Raw genomic sequence first — 24,679 nt, 5'->3', positions numbered from 1 at the left:
GTCAGAAACTAATTATTCCCCTTTGTACAACCAGCAATCAGCAGTTACCATCGGCTCCATTCTGTAGTCCCTTCAGAACTTCAGTAGAGACTGAGTCTTCTCTTGGCTTCCTTGACCCTGTTCCCTTAGTTTTCCTCCTCACTGGACTAAAGAACTAGAACTTCTCTGTTCAGTTTCTAGTTGATCTTATCTCACCCCATGGTTTCAAAAGCCATCCGATGACTCGAGTCCTCTCTAGTCTTGTTCTCGTTTCTGAATGCCAGTCTACTTCACACTTCAACCTGGATGTCTAGTAATTGTCAAACCATGTTCGCAATTTAAATTGAAAATTCCAAGCAAATTTTACCTATATTAGTAAATGACATTGGCTCTGCTGATATTTTCTTCTTCTATGCACAGTTAAGGCCTTTCCCCTTGGCCTGTCTCGAAACCCTTAAGGCTCCAGGTCTTTGTCAGCCACCAAGGCTCTCCCAATCTTCACATGGCTAAGGAGATAACATTTACATTGCCTTCCTTGTCAATGGGATCTCACTCTCTACCCAGTTGCCCAGCTCCCAAACTTTATTCTAGATGGTTGTGAGCCACCATGTGGTTGCTAGTAATTGAACTCAGGACCTTTGGAGGAATAGCCAGTGCTCTTAACCTCTGAGCCATCTCTCCACCCGCTCCCAAACTTTAGAGTCTTCTGTATTTAGTTTATAGTGCAAGTTGAGACAAATATTTCTTTCTTAACATTGCTCTGGAAAATTTTTATCTATGTGAATTTGCAGATGGATTTTATATTTTTCTTACTTAGATATTAAAAAGCATATCACTTTATTCATAAGATGTCTAGTCCAGTAAAATATCAACCTAAATTCTTTTGCAACCAATCTCTGTCCCATCTAGCTTCACTATTCTTCAAGTCTGGGATCACATACAGACCAGAATTCTTTCTTCCAATGTTTCATGTTTTAACACAGAGGGACTTCCCTGGAAAAAGTTGCAGCTCTTTTTCTCCAGGGAAACATTGATTAATTTGGTGATTTGGGGAGAACAAACAGGGTCCAGTGTGCTAGGATTGCTTGGGCAGCCGTTTTGGAATCTTTTCACTGACTCACTGTGCATACACAGGACTTGGTGGGTCAGCTCCCAAAGGCTTCACTGGTTTGCCGGGGTCAGAAGCTGAGACATGCAAAGGAAAGGCAGTCATTATGAATCAGTCAGCCAGCTCTCTTGCTTGCCTTTGAACTAACTTTTCTATTTTGGTATTTTGCATTTTATTTTATGTGCACAGGAGTATTTTACCGCCATGTATGTGTGGGCATTATGTGCATGCTGATGCCTGAGGAGGTTAGAAAGGAGCATCTGATTCCTTGGAACTAGAGCTATAGATGGCTGTGTGCCACAATGTAGGTGCTGGAAAACAATTCCAGGTCCTCCTCTGAGAGATCAGCAGGTGCTCGTAAGCATTGGACCATTCCTCCTGCCCCAAATCAATAGTCTGAGGCAAAGCTCCGTTAAGATGTCTCCTCATCTTGTCCACATCTTTAGAAGTTTCTAAGCTGGGCTAGAAAGAGGTTAGCGTTCTTGACCAGCCATCTAAAATTCCAATATTCCATTGAGGGAAGGTGTGTGTGTTCTCTGCCTCCTACTTCCTCCTCTGATTTGTGGTTCCACGGCCCCTCCGTAGCATTTTGAGGGCGGGGTGCAGGAGTCTATCTGATTTGGGTAGTTGTAACGAGGTCAGTGCTCTGTAGGACAGTTGGAGACATATTAAACTGTCCCAGGTTCTTGGAACTATATGTTCATAGCTCTGGCTGTCATCCCCGCGTGCCGGCAATGCTTCTCAAGTCTTCTCTACTTCTCTGTTCAGGTGTTGCTCCTCACTATTCATTCCTGCCGGTACACCACAGCCTTTCCTGCTTCCCTCTCTACTTTCAAACATAATCAAGGCCTTTCCCTCTTTAACTTGTGGGACCTCCAAGCTCTAGGTACCCTGAGAGCGGTTCTGTGGCTAGGGAGGTGGCGCCCTACCCTCTGAGGGGAGTCAGGATGCTAGCCTTGCTCACCTTTCAGCCAGTTCCTATGAAAACCCTGTGCCTGGTTTCCAAGAACACTGCCCTGGCCCTCTTCCCAACCACATGTCATTGTAGTTGCCTCCTCCGCTCGTCAGGGTCAAGACCCCTTGCCCCAAGGTAGTCCCTGGCGCCTCGGCTTCCTGCGTGGTCCCTGCTGACCACGGATCAAAGCTAGTTTCCGCTCCCACCTCGGGCCATTTGAGCTTCCCGGGTACTTCTGAAGCACTCGTGGCTTCTTTTCTGCAGATGTCGGAGGGACCGTTCTTCACCAGCCTTGGAGACATCCCACTTGAGAACATCCAGGGAAATCCAAGGCTATCGGCTCCAGAAGGGGTCGGCCCCGCCCCTCCCACGGGCCCGCCCCTCCCGCAAGCCCCGCCCCTCAATGGCTTCCCGCCCCCTCAGGCCCCGCCCCCTGGTAGCCTCACGCCGTCGGGCGGCCTGCCCCCGACCACTGCGGTTGCAGTGCATCTCTTGTGCCCACCTCGTGAGGCTCTGATTGGCCCGCTCCGGCATCGGCTCACCCAGCTGTTCCGGTCGGCCGAGGCTCGCGCCTGCGCAGTGCGCCCGGCTGTCAGTCAGGTAAGGCGCAGACCAGCCCGTGGCCCGGAGCGCAGCGGCCGTCATGACTGAGGGCACGTGAGTCCCGGACCCTGGGCCTCCCCGCGGGGTGTTGCGGGGACTCGGCAGGGCGGTGGCGGGGAAGGTGCCTGGACAGCAGGGTGGCCTGGCTGGCGGCTCTGCGTGCCTGGATTGCAGGCATCCCACCCGGGCGGAGCCTGACGAGCGCTGCTCCCTCTCTCTGGTCCCCTCCCTCCCAGGTGTCTGAGGCGTCGAGGGGGACCCTATAAAACCGAGCCGGCCACTGACCTCACCCGCTGGCGGCTCCGCAATGAGCTGGGTCGGCAGAGATGGACGTATTTCCAAGAGGAGGAATCCCCCGGTCGACCACAGACCGGGCTGGAGGCCCACTCTTTGGGACTGGACACAGTAAGTGATGTGATTCTTCGGGCCCCGGCTCATTCCCAGCCTTCGCCTTGCCTTCCTGAGCCAGAGTCCTGAGACAGTGGAGAGCCTTGTTCAAAAATCGGGCGGGCAGCCAGTAAGAGATGCATGTATGTAAACCAGTGTACATGTGGGAATAGTGTAGCATGAAGAAAAGCTAAATGTAAGGGGGCGAGGAAGGGACTGTGCAGATAACGGACACGAGTTGTGAAAGGAGACGTAAAGCTTGCTGTTTTATAGTTCTCCTTCTGTCACGGAGTTTTTGTTTTGGTGGTGGAATAATGCACAAAATACATTGGGTACTGAAAGTGTAAAAGTTAATGTAAAGCTTCATAGCTTCCTTTTTCAAAAGACAAGTTAAGTTCGATCAACTTTATGTCTGGTTAGTTTTGGAATGTGATGTTTTTGTATGTTTGCAAGTATTTTTTTTTAATAATAAAGCTTATAATAAAAAAAGACTTATTTATTTATTATGTGTACAGTATTCTGCTTGCGTGTGTGCCTGCATGCCAGAAGAGTCGCCAGATCCCATGTGGTTGCCAGGAATTGAACTCAGGACCTCTGGGAGAGCAGGCATTGCTCTTAACAGCTGAACCATCTCTCTAGCCCCTTATAATTTTTTTTTTTTTTTAAAGATGTGTAATCTTGGACATGGAGGGCATCTTTGTAATCCCAGCCACTCTGGAGCATGTGGCAGGAATCTAAGTCTGTGATCTGCCTGGGCAGTTTAGTGAGACCTTGTCTCAGAAAATAAGCAAAGAAGCTGGGCACGGTGGCTCAGACCTTTCGTCCCAGCACTCAGGAGGCAGAGGCAGGTGCATTTCTGTGAGTTAGAGGCCAACCTGGTCTACATAGTAAGTTCTAGTCCAGCCAGGGCTATGTAGTGAGACCGTATCTCAAAACAACAACAAATAAACAAGGAAAGAAAGAGAGAGATGGTTAACGTTTGTCTCAGTTCAGTCTCCAAAACTGAAAACAGCAACAAAAAATGTGGACTTGGGAGCGGTGCTTCCTTCCAGAGACATGAATTGAAGCAGCCTTTTTTTTTTTTCTTCTTCTTCTTCAGTTCCTCCATCCCAGAGACCTGTGGAAGAAGTTGCCCTAACTTGGTTTTATTTTTGAGCACCTTTTTTTTTTTAATAACTTTTGATTTATAGGAGAATTACAAAGATGGATGTGATTTTGTTTGTAGTCACAAGATGAAATACCCTGACCGGATGTTCTGGTTGTGTGCATCCATGGCTGTATGAAGCTCAGCTAGTCATGGAACAGGTAGCTAACAGGCTTCCTATGGGTCCTGGCCATCAGCTGGGAAAGCCATCTCTGGGGAACCGCTATGCTATTGTATGAGCTGTTTCTGAGAAAGGAATAGTCCCAGTATTAACTGGGCATTAACAGTGCCCTGCACTGTTGTTCTGTGTTGTGTTTATTTAAGATGTCTTGAAGTTTTGAAGGAATTTTCAGATGGGTGGCTGGAAGGTAAATCGTGACAACATGGAAATGCTTTTTATTTTATTATTGTAAATGGGGTGATACTGTCATTGAAGACTTTCTTGTTTTAGATTGAAACGGCTGAAAAATTGAAAGTAATTAAGATTCACCCTGTTGACTCTGATTGTGAATGAAGAGGGATCCTGGTGGCAGCGGGCACCCTCAGCTCTCATCTTTTCTTTCCCTTTGCAGAGGAGTTATTTTGAGGACTTACCCAAGGCTCAGACAGCTCATGAGGGGGCCCTGAATGGCATGACATTTTATGCCAAGCTGCAGGCTGAGGACGGACACTGGGCAGGTGATTACGGTGGTCCACTCTTCCTCTTGCCAGGTAGGAGCGTGCTGCCTCTACTCAAGGGAAAGGCTGTTCTGGATCACCAGGGTGTGTGCAGGGGTGCCTGTGGGGGTGGGGCGAGTGCTTGACCTACCTTGGTCAGGCAGGTTCAAACCCAGGAGCTCATTGGAAAAGCTCTGGGGGAGCATGGCCTGTATCCCAGTCATCCTGCGGCCGGGATTAGGGAACCATGGTGAAGCACAGTTAGCCTGGGGTAGCTTGGCAAGTACTCTAATAATGGAAGCAAGGAATTTCCTAGGAGAGGGGGGTGGGTGGTCTTGAATCCCAGAGCAGGATGGAAAGGGCACTCTAGGTAGAAGGCCCTGCCAGTGCCAGGGTACTGTAGAGAAGCAAGGTTATGGGTGAGGACATGCACGTGCAGTTTGAGAAGTAGGATATCCATTTTGAACTTGCTGTCAAAGGATGGCTGGGGGAGTTCTGGCAGGGACACCACAGGTTCAGGTGTGATAGATGGATTAAATTTGAACACATTGCTCTCTCATCTAGTTTGGTTGTGTAAGACTCTTGGAAATGTTTCTCTAAAGGAAGCCATATTCTTGCTTTGAGACCTTTTCCTTATTTTTAACTCTGCTATATCAGTAGCCTGAATTCTTATGAAGATACGGCTTTGTTTCTGTAGTAGTTGCCCTTTGGTTCTCTTCCTATGCCATACCATGGGCATATGATATGCAGCTGCTCTGTGGGTGATGAGGATAGGAGCTGTGCATCCGAGGACCAGGCTCAGGATGAAGATTTCTTGTGCAGTGTCATCTCTCCCCATATATTCAAAATAGCACATATATGCAAATAGTTTATAAAACAGAACAGTACAATCTAAACAATAACTGTTCTCCCAGCTGGGCAGTAGTGGCACACCCATTAATCCCAGAACTCAGGAAGCAGAGGCAGGCGGAACTCTGAGTTCAAGGCCACTCTGGTCTACAGGAAAAGTTCCAGGGCAGCCAGGGATGCACAGAGAAGCCCTGTCTTTAAAAAAAAAAAAATCAACAAACAAACAATCAAAAACTATTATCCTGTCAAGGGTTACTATTTTAGTATTTCAGTCCCAAATAGGTGTTAAAACAAGACCTGATTGCCCCCTATGGTCACGCTGATCTTGAACTGACTCTTCTTAGTCCTTCAGAGCACTTGTGGGAGGTGTCTTAAATGCTCTGCAGGCCCTGGCCTGAGAGTGTTAACTGGATTCTACCTGGTGTTTCCAAAGTCATTGGTTGGGCCTGGAAAGAATGGCCTTCCTAGGCTTGAGGATGAGAAGGAAAGCCTCAGGGCAGCACTGTCAGAGAGAAGGTCCTCAAGAAGAAGGGCTTGGGTGTAGCAAGGCTAGTACCTGTTCCTAGTGTGGAACATCCTTCTCACCACACAGGTCTCCTGATTACGTGTCACGTGGCACACATCCCTCTGCCAGCCGAATACAAGAAGGAGATGGTGCGGTACCTGCGGTCAGTGCAGCTTCCTGATGGCGGCTGGGGCCTGTGAGTATGTCCAGCCGCACATAGGTACATGTGTGTGCTTGTATGTGTTTTTATGTAGCTCATGCTTGGTTTTTCAGGGAGCTGTTGAGAAGTGGAGTGACTGTAACCAAGGACCTAGGGTGGGGTGGGTGAAAGCCTGGCCGGAGGAGAGTAGGCTGGTACCTATGTGCAGCCTGGCCACAGTTTTACCTCTGGTCTTGTGAATGGGTGTCATAGGTGGGAGCCTCTTGAGACTCACATGCCAAGTGAAGGACATCATATTTTAAAATTGTGGAGGCAGCAGAGAGCAGAGATGGCACCCAGTGTAAGGCCCCCACAGAGCCTTCTCAATGTGCTTTCCTGATGTGGTGCCCACTGGGAGCAGAGGGGCAGGGCAGGCCCTGCCCTGGTGACTTTGGAGCAATTGGATATCTCTCATTGCATGAACTAAACTTCCCCTGGGAATTCCTGAGCCATGTTTCCCATGTTGGTGGGAGGTATTACAGCAATCTCTTCTAGGCAGATTCCACTGCCAGTATTGTTTTATTTCTTAGACACAGTGACAGATGACAGAAGCCTTTTTCCCACCAGTCTCATACTTCCATTAGGCACGTTGAGGACAAGTCTACAGTGTTTGGGACCGCCCTGAACTATGTGGCTCTCAGAATCCTGGGTATTGGACCTGATGATCCTGACCTTGTGCGTGCTCGGAACATTCTTCACAAAAAAGGTATGTCCCGAATGGCATGTGAGGTTTTTGTCATGCTGACATAATGAGCCCTTTTGGGAGTTAGTTAGATGAACCTCTAGTTGAATCACTCAGAAAAACACATGTGTAGGTGGGAACTGTTGAGCTGTTTACTAATATTATTAATAATGACTATTATTAATTTTAACTATTTTTAAAAGACTGATTTATTCTTATGTGTATGGATGTTTTGGCTTGCAAGGATGTTTGTGCACCACATGCATGCAGGGCCTGGGAAGGCTAGAAGAGGGCACCAGATCCTTTGGAACTGTAGTTACAGATACTGTTGCTAGCCGCCATGTGGGTTCTGGGAACTGAACTCAGGTCTTCTGCAAGAGAAGTCTGTGCTTTTAAGTCTCTTGAGCCATGTCTCATGCCCTAATTTTATTATTTATGGTTTTTTGAGGCAGGATTTCTCTGTGTAGCCTTGGCTGTCCTGGACTGGCTTTTTAGACCAAGCTAGCCTCGAACTCACAGTGATCCGCCTTCCTCTGCCTCCCTGAGTGCTGGGATTAAAGGAGTGTGCTACTATGCCCAGCTTTAATTTTGTTATTTCTAATTTAATTAATTAATTAATGTATGTGTGTGTTTGTTTTATGAGATGGGTGTATTTTGTGTGTGTGTGTGTCTATGTTTATGCCACAGTGCACATGAAGAGGTCAGAGAATAACTTTTGTTTTTACCTCTTTATTTTTACCTGAGTTCCAGAGATCAAACTCAGATTACCAGTCTTGTGTGGCCAGTATCTTTGCCCACTTAGCCTAGACGCAATGGGAGGTTTTTTTTTTTTTGTTTGTTTGTTTCTTTTTTCTTTTCTTTTTTGAGGCAGGGTCTTATGTAGCTCAGGCTAGCCATGAAATCACTATGTTGCTGAGGTTGGCCTTGAACTCCTGATCTTCCTGCCTCTACCTCCTGGTGCTAGAGTTATAGGCATGCACTACAATGCATGGTTTATGTGGTGGTGGGGATTGAACTCAGGGCTTTGTGCCTGCTAGAGAAACACTCTATCAATTAAGCTATATCTTTAGCTCAAAACAATTTTTTTTTCCCCTGAGACAGCATTTCTCTGTGTAGTCTTGGCTGTCCTGGACTCACTTTGTAGACCAGGCTAGCCTCGAACTCACAGAGATCCACCTGCCTCTGCCTCTCAGAGTTCTGGGACTACAGGCGTGCACCACCATGCCTGGCACAATTTGGCGTTTTATATTCAGCTTTCTTCATGAATTGGTAAAGGTTTAGAAGCAACATGCTAATCCAGGACTTGTGCGACAGTCCGTGAAGGCTGCCTTTTGGAGGTGGCTGAGCTGTAAGCTAGCAGCCCCAGTGAGGGGGTCTGCTCGACCCCTCTATACTTGTCTTGGAGACTAGGCACAGTTACTTCTCTCCTCATCCGTGGGCCTTAAAGACCATTCCAGCCCTCGGTGGGCTGCGTGGCCCCCACTGCTCTTATCTTGCATTGTCACTCTGCAGCACCTCATGTGGTCCCGCACCCCGCCTCTCAAAGACCCCCTACTCCTTTCTCGCTCTTTGCTACTTGCTCGAGGACCTCCTTTCATTTTGTCAATGTGGTTTCCTGCCTCTTCCTGCAGGGTTCCCATGCACTCTACCCTCTCACCGCCCTTTCCACCCTCACTATGCTGTCTTGGAAGCTCCTCTTTGCACTTACAGCATATCTTAAATTTCACTCCTTCAGGATTTCTTTCTGACTTCCCAGGCTAGGTGAAGTGTTCTGGCTGCATTGTGAAATTCTGCAGTCTTGTGATTAAGTAAGTCATCCCCAACCCCTGATGTTACTGACAGTGTGCTCTCTGTTCTCCCGTTGCTCACTTGTTCTCATGCTTGCCCAGATGAGGGATGTGCTTGCCTCATGCTTTAACTAGTAGCTTTCTCCGTCTTTTTGACTTTGACATACTTGGATTTAGGGTAGAACTCATAAAATGTGTATAAGTTGGCATTGCCATGTGCTGCAGCGAGAACCAACTATTGCTTGGTAGGGGCAGAGCAGGCTCTGAATGTGCAGCTGCATGTTAGCCTGCCCCGGAGTCACTTGTGCCAGGCTATCTGCTGAATGGAAAGATACAGATGTGTAGCTTGGTCTTGGTTGGAGAAAGAGCAGCCAAGCATCCTTTCCCCTTCCCTTTTCTCCAGGCTCATGCCACATGCCACTCTGTGTATCTGGGACCCTTTCTCCCTGAACTACCTGTGCAAATAGCTGCCTTCGTGTGTTCCTTCCTGGGGATAGGGGCTATAAACAGCTCTCTCGAGGTTAGGCACACTTGTTCCTGGCTGCTGTTTCTACCCAATGGCTGCGGTGTCCTGGGAAGCTGTGGAATACGGCTTCTCGTCTGGGAATTATTGGACCTGTGCAAGAAGGAGAAAGAGAAAGAAAGAGAAAGCTGCAAGCCAGTATTCATACAGACTGGTAGCTGATTTTTCCTTCTCTCTTTCCAGGTGGTGCAGCGGCCATCCCCTCCTGGGGGAAGTTCTGGCTGGCTGTCCTGAATGTTTATAGCTGGGAAGGACTCAATACCCTGTTCCCTGAGATGTGGTATGCCTGCCCTCTGCCTACTGTACTGCCCTCTCATAGATTGATAGGACCTAATGGGGTCAATTAGCATCTCACTAGAGGCCCCTCATGTGTTCTACAGATATATAGAAAGAGATTTAGGCAAAAGCAAGGCATCAAACACCTGGCTCTATAGCGGGCTGTGGGGTCCTGCAGGGTAATTTCAGAACCCGTGTGGCTTGGGCTTTGTGGGGATAGACAACAGATGATGCCAGGTAATTACAAAAACTTGGAGCATATACAGGAGTAAAGGGGAGAGCCTTCCCCATCCCTGTTTCTCTTTTTCTTAAATTTGTGGTAACTGTTTGGGAAATCCTAGATATTCTACTAATGAATTTCCATATGCATCTCTAAATTTTGGTGTTTTTTTTTAATTTTGTTTTTTCAATATTTACTCAGCAGAGCCAATGTCTATTCCTTACTAACTGAAACCTATGGTCAGTGTTCTATTTTTTTACTGTCTTATAAAAGCATTGGCCCCATTGGCAGCTCTCCTGGCCAGACTTGCCTAGGGAGGCAAGTGCAGGCAGAGGAAAGCCTTGCCAGGGTAGGGCTGGGTACTAAAGCCTGGGGCTTCTGGTCTCTGTCCCTGTAACGTAGAGCTCCACATATGTGGCGCACAAACTCCACAGTCCTTTGGCATTAGAATGTAGAATGCAAGGGCGCCCAAACATGGATGAATGCGCTCACAGTAGCGCGAGTGTCCATGCTTGGAAGGGCCCAGGCCTCAGGGCTGCTAGTCGTGTAGGCTTATGTTCTTCTGTCCTGCTGACAGAGCCTGTCTCTTCCAGGCTGTTTCCTGAATGGGTACCTGCACACCCCTCCACTCTCTGGTGTCACTGCCGGCAGGTCTATCTGCCCATGAGCTACTGCTACGCCACTCGGCTAAGTGCCTTAGAGGACCCACTGGTTCAGAGCCTCCGCCAGGCAAGCCTTATGTTATAAGCTCTAGGGACCTCGTGAGCAAGTGGCACACAGCCTTTGGGGGCCTGGGCCTCTGGAGCTTAACTGCTTCTCAGTACTCTGGGGTCCTGAGGAGTCCCCTGCCTTCTCACCTGTAAACAAATGTAAACTGCTGAGAGGGATCTGTGCTGTGGGAAAAGTATCCGCTTTTGCTCAGTGTTCCAGTGGGACTTGGAGAGTTCACAAGCTGCAGGCCTAGCCTATCCTTGCAGTTACTGTTCTTGGGAAAGAGCCCTGAGATGGAGTTTGGGAACAGGATTTGTGCTAGATTTAGGCTCATAGGGCTGGGACAGCTCCTCAGATTAGCGCTGGTATAAGTGAAATAGCTGGGCTTCTCACCCTGTAGTGGTAGTTCATTGGGTGTCCCTAACCCCTGAGAAGGACATGACCCAGAACTCTGAGAGTGTGCAGCAAGACCATTCCTGCTTCGAGTCAGTCCATTCTGTGTGCCTGAGAGGCATGTTCTCTGCTTCTGCGCGGTACTCAGGTGTCCCCTGCCCTTTAGGAGCTCTATGTGGAGGATTATGCCAGCATCGATTGGCCAGCACAGAGGAACAACGTGTCCCCCGATGAGCTGTACACGCCACACAGCTGGCTGCTGCATGTGGTGTATGGTGGGTGCCGCCTGAGGGTTGGGAGAGCCTGGGGAGCACACAGTTCAGATGTCTCTCAGCTCTCCACATTGATTCATTCTCTCCGCCGATGCAGTAAATGACCTCTGTGCTGGTCCCTGGAGCGGGAGCTGGAAAGACATAGCTTTGCTCTGGTCCCCCATCAAGGACCAGCTGCTATTTGTTGATAGCCCCTTAGTATCACCGAGGCAGGGCAGGGCCATGGTGGGAGGTATGAAGCGAACCTTCCTGGATGGGAAGGAGGAAGCACATGAGGCAGGCTAGGAGGAGGGGTCCCAGGGGAAAAGAGAGGTCCAGATGCTGTGCCGTGTAGGACCTGTTCCCCTCTGAAGGCCTAGGGCACAGCCTGGCCAGGAATGGCAGGTCCTTCTCCTGTTGCTGGGTGTCCACTAATGCCTTCTCTGCTGCAGGAATCCTCAACCTGTATGAGCGTTTCCACAGTACCACCCTGCGCCAGTGGGCTATCCAGATGCTGTATGATCACATTGCCGCTGATGACCGATTCACTAAGAGCATCAGCATTGGTCCGGTCAGTGCTCACAACCCCTGGGGCCTGGAGCAGCTTTGGTGAAGTGAGCTCCTGTGGGTTCCCTAGGAGGTAGGCTCTGTAGAGCTAGGAATGAGACAGGTGTATTTCCCGGTCCCGGCACATCTCCATTTGGGTCAGTGTATTCATTTTCTGGCCTCAGTGAAGCTTTTTCCTCCCGTTGCCCTGCCTGGCTCTTGTCTGAGAGTCTGAGCACCTCCTGGAAGACTATTTCCTGAGCTCTCTGGCCAGCTGGATGGGATGTTTTTTCCTCCTTACTCCTCACAGATCCCACCCTAGATAACCCACCTTCTACTCCTTATATAAGGTTATAGATGCCTAGGGCTGCAACGTGTTCCACTTCTGGTCTGTCCCATCTGTTTGGGGGACCCCAATCCTCTAGTTCCTGATTTTGCTTCACTTCCTGAGTCTGGCCAAATGGGCACATGCTTAGGGATCTCAAGGAGCACACGCCTGAAGCTGGGTAGTCAGGGCATACTGTCTAGAGCTTGTAGAGACCCAGCAAGAAAGGTGTCCTCATAGATGAGAAGCAATCAGGATGTTGGTTACTGTACTGTGGTGGGTTGCCCATAGGTTTGCTGGATAAACCCAGCTAGCACTGAGTTTCTTCCTCCCTGACTGTGGACTCTGGGTCCTTCCTTGTCATACCCTAAGCTGGCCTAGAATCTTGAATGACATATTAGCTTTATTTAGTTTGAGTCTATTCCTAGGGACATGAATGTATAGAGAACTCTTAGGAATGTCCTATTAGAACAGATGGGGCCCTGCCCCAAGGTAAAGTTGCATGGGTCCTGATGGCCACATATCCTGCAGATCTCGAAAACGATCAACATGCTTGTCCGTTGGTCAGTGGATGGTCCGTCCTCCTCTGCCTTCCAGGAGCATGTCTCTAGGATCCCAGATTACCTTTGGTGAGTGTGGTTAACTGGTGGCTGGGATGTGGTGCCGAGTGCAGACTGTGGACATACAGCTATAATGCTGGGCCCCTGTGCCTCATCTAGTTAGGGGCGCCAGAGTCAAGCTTCTGAGAATAGTATATGGAATCGGGAGTGTTACCAGTTAGATTGTCTTTGGGAAGATTTTTTACCTAGCAGTAACTATGGGTTGTTCCCAGAGTCAGAGACAGGAAGCCTGGGAACAGTCTGGGAGTGTTGTGAGGAAGACTGGTGGACAAGAGGCTTGTCAGCCCTGGATTGTACCCAAGGGAGGGACTGTCACAGGGACCATAGCAGGAAACCCTGTGCTCATAGAGGCCATCTTCTCTCAGTGGCATGGTATGAGGTGAGGATAGCAAGGTAGAGCTGGCTGTAGAAGCTTTGGCACAGGCCAGTGCCCCCTGGGTAAGCTGCTGTCTTGTTCCTGTTGACCGTAGCCCTTGTAAGCCCAGCTGGGCAGCACTGAAGTCAGCTTCAAGGGGAGGTGGGTATGGATGCTCCCAAGGGAGATCTGTGTGCTCTTTTGCTTGTGTGTGGCTCCTGGTGGACACCTAGAATTCCAGCTTTCACCTTGTCCCTGACATAACCTTTTCTTATCTCCATAGGTTGGGCCTTGATGGCATGAAAATGCAGGTAAGGGCTGTAAATCTGAGGCTGCTGGCTCTCTTTGTAACCGTCTCTGCTTGTCTATTTATTTTTAAACTTTTTGCATTTATTATGATACAAAAGTGACAGTCAGGTGTGGTGGCACATGCCTGTATTACTGCCACTCAGTTGGCTAAAGCAGGAGGATTGAGTTTGAGGCTGGACAGTGCTATATATAGCAAGACCATATTTCTGAATTAAAAAAAAATGGAGCAGAGGTGAGAAATCATGAAAAATGAAAGAAAAAGTGACTCCCCCAATACAGTACTTGCAGTAAAAGAGAAGGGACTGAGTTACACTTCAGTCCTCGTGTCTGTGGGGCTGTGGGAACCTCCTGGTCTCTGGTTCTACATGTCCATCTGCAGTCCTTCATCAGGGTAGACTAATCCATGATAGATCTAGACTTGGCTCAGTCCCTATAGAAACATTCATCCTTTTACTGTGATGGAGAAGTGGCTCTGGGTAGGTAATGGGCCTCTCTGGCAGGTTACTAGGAGCTGTGTGTTCTCAGCTTGTAGAGAGTGCCTTCTGTAGCCACCAGTACAGGAGGAGCCTCCAGGTCAGAGGGGCATGCCCAGGCCTGAAACTTCCTTAAGTGCTAAAGGATGCTGTATCTGCAGTTGCACAGAGCAAGGAGGAAATGGTTTGCTGGAGATATAGAACGTGATGTTAGAGAAAGCATGTGATGTATGGTCAGATTTTACTAGATCTTTCTAGGGCTCTGACCAAAGGGTGAACAGTGGATGTGCTCTCTGATCAGGTGTTTAGCTGGCATCTTTGGCCCCCAAGGAGCTATGAGAGAGCTTAGGGTCTGAGATCACTATGTAGGATTGAGAATTGGGGTTTCTGTCAAATATTTAGAGAGTCCTGAAAATAGAGAATAAAACCCAGTGTGTCTTTGATCATCCATTTCCTGCACCAAGACCCAACAGTGTGGTTCAGGAAACCAGGCTTCCAGGGTGGGATTCAATGTGGTCCTTCCTTGCTCTGTAATATGTCAGCTGGGTCCCTGCCACCTCAAGCATACTTGGAGATGAAGGGACTTTGTTTCTGGTTCTCCCGCAACTGGGGTACCATGCTGTCATGGGGTATGGAGGAGCCTTCAAGGGACCATGTGGTCCTGGATATGTCCTGAGAAAGCGCTGTTCTGCTGGGGCCTATAAAGGCTCTATTTACCCATGCCTGCCTACAAGACTTTGTATTCTTTCAGGCGTGTGTCAGCCACTAGGGCGCATAGGGCTCAGACTCTGGTATAGAGCATTAACTGGGTACGTCTCTGACACCCTTGGATCCTAGGAGTCAGTGGATGGGGTTGCTATAACAGTTCATTCTTTGTGAGCAGGGTACCAATGGATCACAGGTCTGGGACACCTCGTTTGCTATCCAAGCAATGTTGGAGGTATGTGGCTTTGTTTCTCTGTGCAGCCCCCACCTGATCTTCCTGTGTGTGTGAGCCACACATACACCCTGAGAGAAATGATACATGCCTGTCCCTTGGGCTTCTCACTGCCTGGCTCCCAACACCCTGTTGATAATCCCCAGGAAGCACTGGCCTTCCTTGGCAACCTGAATGCTAAGCTGGGTTAGGGCTTTGGGAGACAAGCCTAGGGTATGATGGGTAGGGTGGTACTGGGCTAGGTGGGCCTGAGGCTCTTAAAACAGTAGCTGTTACTTGAGTAAGAGAGAATGTTTCTCTGCAGGTGGGGATGAGGTCAGTGAAATCCTGAGGGTGTTTTCGGACAACCCAGGGCCTAGGCCAAGTTGGGGTGGCTGTGTAGGGCCTGGAAGAACAGATGGGACTCAGGTAACTATCCAGGGGATCTTTTCGTCCATTCCAGTCTTTAGTCATGTCTCACTGTCTTTTCTGTCTTTAAAGCTGAGAGCATCAGGAAACCCTAGAAAACTCTTAAGCTGTGTCAGTTTCTGGGAGTAGGAGTGGGGCGGCAAGATGTTGCCAGGACACTGGAAGACTGGCTCAGCTGTGCTCTCCTGCTGTCTTCTAGGCAGGTGCACACCACAGACCTGAATTTCTACCCTGCCTGCAGAAGGCTCACGAATTCCTGCGGCTTTCACAGGTGAGGTCATGCCCCTCCTCATCTGTCCTGCGCCCGGAGCTTAGGTTGTTTCTGTGCTGTGCTGCCCTGCCCTGTCCTGTGCCATGTTGATGTACCTGGTCACCCTAAGGTAGCTCTGGCCGTGGCCTGCAGTGGCTTTTCACTAGCAGGTAGTGAGTCAGTACTGGCTTCCCTAGCAGGCCTGCCGCAGGACAAACACTGGGTGATGGGCCTTTAGAAACCCATCTGAATGGACCCCACTGCACACATGTAGATCTGTTTGCTCTCTTGTCGAACTGAGTCATGCCACTCAGGAGAGCTGGGCAGGAGAGTGGTTTGTTCAGCCCTCCCTGGATAATCTTATTTCCTAGTAGTGATAAATTGATGGGTCTCATGGGTGTCATTCTGTGCTGACTGTGGCCAGCAGTGGATGCAGCACAGGGTCCCAGGTGCCAGCCTGTTTCTGTTTTCCACATATGTTCCTTTCTGCTATCCAGGTCCCAGACAATTTTCCCGACTATCAGAAGTATTACCGCCAGATGCACAAGGTATGTATGGGCAACCCACTCAAGCCCACAGAGGGCTCAGCTGTCTTCCCGTGGAGGAGGATTTCTGTTGGTGTTCCGGCTTCTTGCTCCGTAGATCCCTCCTATCAGGGGCTTCATCATTCCTTGAGGCAGCCTGCACCTTTGTGGCCATGCTTCAGGGTGGTTCAGGTATCGAGCACACATAGATACCAAGAGCTGGACAGTGAGCTTGAGTGTTGAGATCAAGGCAAATGGACTCAGAACCAGCATCAATCTCTTTTGCTGTAAGGGCCTACTTATAAGTGCAGGTTGTGGAATGAGACATTGACAGAGCTGCTGCCTTTCTGTCGTGGGGTCTATAGGGCACCTATGCTGCTGGTTAGGTCCCAGATCACTTTTTATTGCTGAGATCTGAGGGCATTCTAGATGGGCATGAAGTCCTAGCTAGTCCCTGTGCTGAAGCTGAAGTCTGTTCCACTGTGTCTAACTTAGGTGCCCCTGTGCGGTGGTAGATAGGCCTTGCCCTGAGCATTACAGCTCTGTAGAGGAAGAGCACTGTTGCACTCTGTCTCTGCAGGGTGGTTTTCCCTTCAGCACTCTGGACTGTGGCTGGATTGTTGCTGATTGCACAGCCGAGGCTTTGAAGGCTGTGCTCTTGCTGCAGACGCAGTGTCCCTCAATCACAGAGCACGTCCCCAAAGAGCGTCTTTATGATGCTGTGGCTGTGGTGAGTACCTACATTATGTTTGCTTCCGCTTCTACAGTTCTGTCTTAGCAGACTAAGGCTAGGGTGTGGGACATCATAGTCTAAGACTGAACCATGGGCTAGACCTTTGAGACTTCGGCTGGGAATGTGCGTAGGGCTCTGTGATGTAAGAGATGGTGCCTGGCCAGTCCCAGACGTTTCAAGGATCTGTGGTCCTTGAGAGATTCAAGTAACTGACCATATTTGTGCTGAGATTTCCGCGGGTCTCAGTTGGGAGGGCTGGTGATCTTTGCTGGGTATCCAGAGAGAAGTTGGAAATGTCTGTTCTTTTTTGTGTAAAGTCCTCTTAGCACATCTGCTTCTTGTGTATATTTTCCCATGGAGATCTGTATTGGCCTGACATCCAGATGTTGTGTCACTGCATTGGACACTTACTAAGCACGAAACTGGCTTATCACTCATTCCTGTCCTGTTGATTGTCAGACCTGTGGTACTTTGGCAAAGTCATGCTGTATCGTGTGTGCTCAGTTCTCCAAGCATCCTCTTAATTGTTTCAGTTGCTTAACATGAGGAATTCTGATGGAGGATTTGCTACCTACGAGACTAAGCGTGGGGGCCATTTGCTGGAGTTGCTGAACCCCTCAGAGGTCTTTGGTGAGTGGGTGGACTAGCAGCATGGTGTGTAAAGCAGGCCTGGCATGCTAGCAGACCCATGCAGAGCCCTCTTTGAGCCCCAGAGTATGGAGTACCTGCATTGTTCTGTCTCAAGCCATGGAGATCCTAGGCTGAGGTTACATTCTGCTGCTTATCCCCAGGGCCTTGTGCTATATTAAGGCGGCCATGCATGCTGCATGCACTCAGTGACTCCCAGCACTTGTGGGGACCTATGGCAAGGAATGCTGGGCCACAGCTCTGCATTGTCACTGAGGTTCTAGTCTATCAAGGCACACTTTGTCCTCACTGACTCCGACACTTATCGTGTTCCCTCATGCCTTCTAATTATCCTATTTTTTGAGCTTTCAGACATGTTGTTGTTGTTGTTTTTGTGGGGGGGGGTGGACTTGGTAGTAGTAATAGCTCAGCTGTTTTATGTGTGAGTCTTGTAGCGTGTGCAGGCCTCTGCCCATTGCAGCCACATTGCCCAAGGTGATCTTGGGGTAAAGTCCAGGTATAAGTCCTGCATGCTTCAACACTCTTGTTTGCCAAATTCTGGCCTGAACTATTGTCCCTGGGCCATAGTGGAGCTCAGGTGCCTCCTTCTTTCCCTTTCTAGGTGACATAATGATTGACTACACATATGTAGAGTGTACCTCAGCAGTGATGCAGGCACTGAAGCATTTCCATGAACACTTCCCAGACCATAGGGCAGCAGAGGTCAGGTAAGGAAGTAAGAGCAGGCCTGAGCAGGGCCACAGTCAGCCACAGCATTCTCTATTCATTTTTTTCAATTAGTGGTGGGATATTGGGCCATTATGACAGAGCAACAATTACTTTGTCTCAAGAGCTTGATTAGTTATGAGACTTTGTGGTATATCTCTCATCATTATAGTTTCTTTCTGTGACTGATAGAAGCTGAAGGCAACAGTAATATAAGGCATAAACCCAAACATTTAAAAGGGGTATATCATGCCTATTTAATAAAACAATAGCAATGGCCTTCTTATTGGGCCCTATGATTTTCCTAGCCATGAGCTTTGCCTTGGCTTAAAGTAGCACATGTGCTTTTCTTCCTCTGGAGGGGCCTTACATCATAGCAGAAACAGTGAAGCTGTATTCTATTGCTATTATGTTAGTGTTGTGTTACTATTGTATTAATGGGCCTGTCTTACCTGATGTTTATACTGTAACAAGTAGGGTCCACAGCTGAGCTAGACTGTGGGGACAGTTCTGACCCAACAGGCTGCATGCTATCCTCAGTATTATGAAGCCAGCTAGCAAGGGAAGAGTTTCTACTTTAGTCTTAGCATAATTTTGCCAGAGCATATGGTGTTTTTAACAGTAGGAACAATCTAGTTTTGCTTTGTGGCCAACAACAATCTAGTTTTGCTTTGTGGGTATTGTGGCAATAGCCTTGTGGTTTGAGAGGCCTGGCTAAGAGCTCCTAGGGAGGTAGCTCAGTCCTAGCATTGAGACAGTTCACAAAAAAAAAAAAAAAAAAAGAAAAGAAAAGAAAAGAAAAAAACCATAAATAATATGCGACAATGCACATAAAAAAGTAAGGTGTGGAGAGATGGCTCAGTTACTAGCATTCAGCCTGATCTCATTTTTCCCATGAAACATCAGTCAAGTACCTCCATCTCACCCTCTGGGACTGTAAGCCCAATTGTAAGTTGTTTCATGACAGCAATAGAAAAATAACTAATCCAGAAGCTGGTACCAAGAGAGATTGCTGTGAAAGACCTAACCATGCTTTTTGGGAGGAATGTAGAAGGCTTTGTAACTTTGGACTAGGAAAGCAGTTGAACACCAAAAGCAGAGCTTGATGGACCATCCTCACAGGAGCTTGCAAAACAGTGCTGAGAAATACGACTTTTGTGGTGGCCCTGATCAAGAACTTCAATATTACCAACTGGGCTAGAAACCAGTTTTCTGATACTTTGACTAACAATGTAGCTGCTTTCTGCTCTCCTAAGAACTTGACTGAGGTTAAGCATGTGGCAGTCAGTAGTTGCTCCTATGCAGGTGTACAGTGAGAGGGAAAAGAGTCCCAGGAGATTTCACATGGGATCCTGTGCTGACAGGAAACAGGAGATTGAGGAGAGGCAGACCTGAGATGGAATGCTGGGAGGGGCATCAATGCCCTACTCAGCTAAGCTTCCACCTTTGAAAATAAAAGGCCTCAAGAATTTTCTGCCCTAAAATAAAAACTGCTATAAATGATTGAAGGGGACCAGGCTCCATCTCAAGTGTAGTTTTTTATGTGATTTGTTCAGGCTCTCTGTTAATGTTATTATCAATGGCTTTGATAGTTTTCAGAGCTACTTCCAATGTGGACCTCATCTCCAAAGTCTGTCTTCGCTCTGTGTTTCCTCTGAACTTTGGCAGTCTGTGTTCCCTTTCTGTGTCTAGAGCTGCCATCCTCCCTGTTCTGAGACTATTGTGTAGGCAGGATTGGGGAAGGCTTTGTGATTTTTGCCTGTAGTGTTCATCAGGCTAACTGTATTGCAGGGAGACCCTCAATCAAGGCCTGGAGTTCTGCCAAAAGATGCAGAGAGCTGATGGCTCTTGGGAGGGGTGAGTAGGCACTTGGTGGAAGGGGATGACCTGTGCACAGGGTTGGGAGTCTGCCTTACTGCCTTCTTCCTGGGAGACTCAGGAAGTTGGGACTTCCTGGTAGGTCATGTTCCTTGGCTGATGCTTGCTCTTTCATTATGCTGAAAGCTTGTGTTGTAGGGAGGCAGTTGGGGTGCATTTGCTCTTGGCCCTAATGTGATTATTCTTGAAGCTGTGTGCATCAGTGCCTTGATTGGAGGAAGCTGTGGCTGAGCCAGGGCATGTCTGGGATGTCTGTGACAGATTGCATTTAGCAACTGCCAAAGTCCCTTCCTCCTTCTTTTCTCTCCATTCCCAACCTTCCATCCTCTTCCTCTGTCTCTTACTTTCTCTTTGGTTTTGTGAGACAGGATCTTGATGTGTATCTCAGGCTGGCTTTAAATTAGCAATCTTCCTGGGTTAGCCCAGTACTGGGAATGCAGGCATGTACTACCCCATGCTCCGTTCCAGTTCTGCCCTCTCTACTTGAGCTTGTCCCAGTACCTGGGTAGAGTACCTGTACTCTCACTTGGAATGAAGAGCATGCCTGACATTCTCTTGTCTCCCTCTAGGTCCTGGGGGGTTTGTTTCACCTATGGTGCCTGGTTTGGCCTGGAAGCTTTCGCTTGCATGGGGCATATCTACCAAGATGGGTAAGTGCAGCCTCCAGGCTGATGGCAAGTGAGGGCAGCGCCATGATCATCTCTCTGGTCTGTTACTCTGTGGCTGTCATAACACACTGACCAAAAGCACCTTGGGGAAGAAAGAGTTTATTTTAGGTTTATACTTTCAGGTCATAATCCATCATTGAGGGAAGTTAGGAGAGGAACTGAAGCAGAAACTAAGAGAGAAACCCTACTCAGATAGCTTTCTTAAACAGTGGGCTGGACCCTACCCCCTTCTTCAGTTGATCTCTCTTCCCAGGTGACTCTGTGTTAAGTTGACAGTAAAACTAACCAGGTCAGTAATGCTCTGCCATGGAGGTTTTTCCCCCCATTGACACTTGATTTTATTTTGTTTCATATTTTAAACAATGAGATAAGATCACTATTTCAGGAAAAAGGGAACTCTTTTTTTGTTTTGTTTTTGTTTGTTTGTTTTTTGAGACAGGGTTTCTCTGTATAGCCTTGGCTGTTCTGGACTCAATTTGTAGACTAGGCTGCCCTCAAACTCATAGAGCTCTGCCTGCCTCTGTCTCCCCGAGTCCTGGGATTACAGGCGTGTGCCACTGCACCCAGCTTGAGAAAGGGAATTTGAAGGACTTACTTTCTTGGCTCATAAGCCTAGGGTAGGGGTTACCTCAAAGTCTTATACAGCTCTGTCTCTTATCCTGAGTGAGAAAGGAGTAGGGTCTAGAATCTCAGGGGTTGGTTCAAGCCCAGCTTCTGGCTGTCCTAGCCAGTGCTTCTAGATCTAGTGAGTTTGGGGAGTAGGGATATTGTGCTAAGCCAGATACAACCCAGGAATGCCTGGGTCTGTTTCAGTGTGCTCACATATCAGCCTGCACGTGCATGTAGCTGCAGAGTGTTTGCTCAGCACCTCTGTGAGGCATGCACAGCAGCATGCACAGCCTTATCCACTCACCTCTACAGGCCCCTCACTTGACCCTAAGGCAGCCAGTCAAGGGAGGATAGAGAGGGCTTAGATCCTCCTAAGATTGGAGTCTCCAATCTCCTCTTCTCTCTACAGGGCTGCTTGTGCAGAAGTATCACGGGCCTGCAACTTCCTCCTGTCCCAGCAGATGGCAGATGGAGGCTGGGGGGAGGACTTCGAGTCCTGTGAGCAACGGCGGTACGTGCAGAGTGCCAGGTCCCAGGTCCATAGTACGTGCTGGGCCCTGCTGGGCTTAATGGCTGTCAGGTAAGGACAACGGGACCATCCTTGGGCATGTATACCAGGGACACTCATTGTTGAGGAGGTGGCCTGGGGTACGTACAGATGTGGGAAGAGGTGAAAGTAGCCACAGGACTGAGCCATTCATTATTCCTCTGTAACTGTGGATGCAGGCAGCTTCAGAAACCACATAACCTATTCCTAGGCTAAGTGGCAGCCTGTCCGGCTGCATGGTACCCCACAGAGAGACTTATCTCTTGGAAATGCTCTACCTATCCATTGGTAGTCAGTATTTGTTGACTGAGAAGCTGGGGCCTGAGGGAAATGAGAGACGTCTGTGGTGGGGAAGTTGGAACCATTTGGAGAGCTTCCTGAAATCCCTTTAGTCATGTGTACAGTAATCCCATGAACGTTATCCCAGGAGTGTTATCATCAGTCTATTCCCAGTCAGTCCCCCACTGCTGGCCTTGGCTTCTGTCAAATCCTCAGTCCATGGGGTGTCTCACTCCTGCCAGCAAGTGCATCAGAGCACATAGCTTTTGTGGTTTCCAGAGAGCAGAGTAGGCGTGAGACTTGTCTTCCTCTCTAGAGAGTCTAGCAGCGCCTTGTGCCAGCCATGTTGCCATGTCAACCATGTCTTCCAGGAACAGAATCAGGTCTATAGGAAATGTATGCCCACTTGTCTGTCCCCATACTTGCACATGCTCTGTTTCTCAGGGCTCCTGAGAAGATCATAGCAGGAGCCTCAGGTATTCTGGTTGTTGAGGCTTTCCTATTCATTGCCATAATAAGTGGAGATTTTGTTGTCCTTCTTCTGGGATGCATGTGCATGCCACGTGCTAGGTATGTTCATACCCATCTTCTTGTCCCTCAGGCATCCTGACATCACTGCTCAGGAGAGGGGAATCAGATGTCTGCTGGAAAAGCAGCTCCCCAATGGAGACTGGCCTCAGGTGTGTGAGGGGCCTTGGGCAGTAGGTCTAGCATTGAGTTCCAACTTGCCCATTAGTTTTCACACACTTTCCTATGCCCTTACTCCTTTTACAAGTGCTTTGGAGATCTGGCATATGGACACTGCCAAGCAGAGGCTTGTCCTGGTTATAGACCTAAGATGTGTTGCTGGGGCTTGAAGTGTTGAGCTCATTTTGCTATTTGTAAAAGAAAGTGGCTGTGGAAAGGACTAGAAACTTGAAGTTTCCCTGCAGAACCACAGCTCTCCCGTGTGCTTCTTGGGGGTGGTCCCTCACTGACAAGATATGCGGATGGGCTTCCGTGTGTCCCTGTGGCTGTGGGGTTATTAGACACATTCCAAGGAAAAATGTGTACTTCAAGCTGTAGCCTCTGAGCTGGGACAAGGTTGAGCAGGAGTGCTGCCAGCCTGCGCTTACTTATCTTTGGTTCATCAGCTCTCCCTAAGCAGAATTGGCCTGGGGCTGGGAAATTCAATAGTCAGGACCATCATCCAGAGAGAAGCTTCTTAGCTGCTTGTTTTTCTATGTCCTTCCAGGAGAACATCCCTGGGGTCTTCAACAAGTCCTGTGCCATCAGCTACACAAGTTACAGGAACATCTTCCCCATCTGGGCCCTGGGCCGCTTCTCCAACCTATACCCTGACAATACCCTCGCCGGTCACATTTGAACGCACATCTGTCTGTGCTGCAGCTGGCCAGAATCATCACCATAGAGTTCCTGGAGAGACTGGGGTTTTTGGCAAGGTGATAGGAGCCTTCTTAGCCCCACTTTAGGCCTTGTTAGCCCCACTTAGGCAGACATGAGGCTGGGGATAGGGTCACGGTTGGTGTCTTGACACTTGTCAGTATAGCTTTAGTTCTAAGACTTGCTTCAGTGAGAAAGGGAACAAGACAATCCTTGGAATTCTAAGAGAAAGAGTGTACTCTGCAGCTCCTGGTATATCCTTCTTGAGGGAGTGAGGCTATAGAGTTTTCATGACCAATGACTTTCTGTGAGGGGAGCAGCTGGCTTCTTCATAGTCTCCCTTGTCTACTACAGAATGAGCCCCTGACCAGACTCCTGCTTGCTGGGCTGGGGGAGTTATGTCAACCCTGTGGTGCTGGTATGCTCAGAGAAAGGCTCAGTGGGGAGTGAGGTAGGTGCCTAGTTCACCGGTGCCTAGTTTCCTGTCTTGGATCCTAGCCTGTGCTATTCACTGCACTGCTCTCAGCCTCTGCCAGCCGCAGATCTGCCCCTAGTGGCAGCAACTGTCCTTTGGAATTTGGTCTGTTGTCCCCCAAAACAGTCATGACCAGATCACTGTATGACATACCAGTTTTCCAGGAAGGAAATATAAATTCGCTTTATCCTAAAAATGTTACTAAAAGTCATTTAAATGATCACTGACTCCCTTAATAAACAGACATTTTGGGCTGGAATGATGGCCCAGCAGAAAAGAACATTGACGACTCTTTTCAGAGGACCTGGGTTTGATTCCCAGCACTCACTTGGTGGCTAATAACTTTGTGCAATTCAGTTTCCAGGGGATTTAATACCTTCTAGCCTTTGTGGGACTGCACATGTGGTACAGAGACATATATGCAGGCATAACACCCATTCACATAAAATAAAGGTTGAAAATAAAATGTTAACAACAACAATATTCCCCCCCTTCCCCTGACATTTCATCCTGGAGCATCCTGAGTTTCTACGGCAAGGACAGATGTAGCATCCAATTCTGCACCTAGATTATAAGCTCATACACATTGCATTGGCTTCTGGGACATGAGTGTCCTGATGTCCTGGCCTCTCAGAAAAGCACACAGGGGAATCCAGGCATAGAATAACAGGGGTAGAGCAGATAGTAGCTGTAGTGCTCCCTGCTGTGGGACAGCACTGTAGAAAGGGCAGCTGACCACTCCAGCTCACCGCTCAGACCCACTGAGCCAGCCAGGCAG

The 24,679-nt window shown here is 48.6% G+C and overlaps 1 protein-coding gene across 2 annotated transcripts; it reads left to right on the top strand.

Annotated features, from left to right (window-relative positions):
- Positions 1-2,621: 2,621 nt before the first annotated feature.
- Lss (lanosterol synthase) lies at positions 2,622-24,181 on the top strand. Of its 2 annotated transcripts, none has more exons than XM_060369322.1 (22): positions 2,622-2,699; positions 2,882-3,050; positions 4,749-4,854; positions 6,275-6,383; positions 6,971-7,092; positions 9,562-9,658; positions 10,468-10,603; positions 11,145-11,253; positions 11,682-11,800; positions 12,632-12,729; positions 13,359-13,386; positions 14,741-14,797; positions 15,402-15,473; positions 15,950-16,000; positions 16,557-16,706; positions 17,243-17,339; positions 17,959-18,064; positions 19,854-19,919; positions 20,510-20,590; positions 21,627-21,797; positions 22,645-22,723; positions 23,278-24,181. In XM_060369322.1, exons 1-22 carry the CDS (start codon positions 2,686-2,688, stop codon positions 23,407-23,409), a joined length of 2,169 nt encoding a protein of 722 aa, XP_060225305.1. In that variant the 5' UTR covers positions 2,622-2,685; the 3' UTR covers positions 23,410-24,181. The 2 variants fall into 2 exon arrangements, with proteins under 2 accessions (XP_060225305.1, XP_021488803.1); XM_021633128.2 differs by having other exon boundaries at positions 4,749-4,887.
- Positions 24,182-24,679: the final 498 nt, after the last annotated feature.

This window comes from Meriones unguiculatus, chromosome 16 (genome assembly GCF_030254825.1).
Source record: "Meriones unguiculatus strain TT.TT164.6M chromosome 16, Bangor_MerUng_6.1, whole genome shotgun sequence".
Lineage (NCBI taxonomy): Eukaryota > Metazoa > Chordata > Mammalia > Rodentia > Muridae > Meriones > Meriones unguiculatus.
Note: the sequence above shows the minus strand (reverse complement) of the source record. Positions and strands in the feature narration are given on the sequence as shown.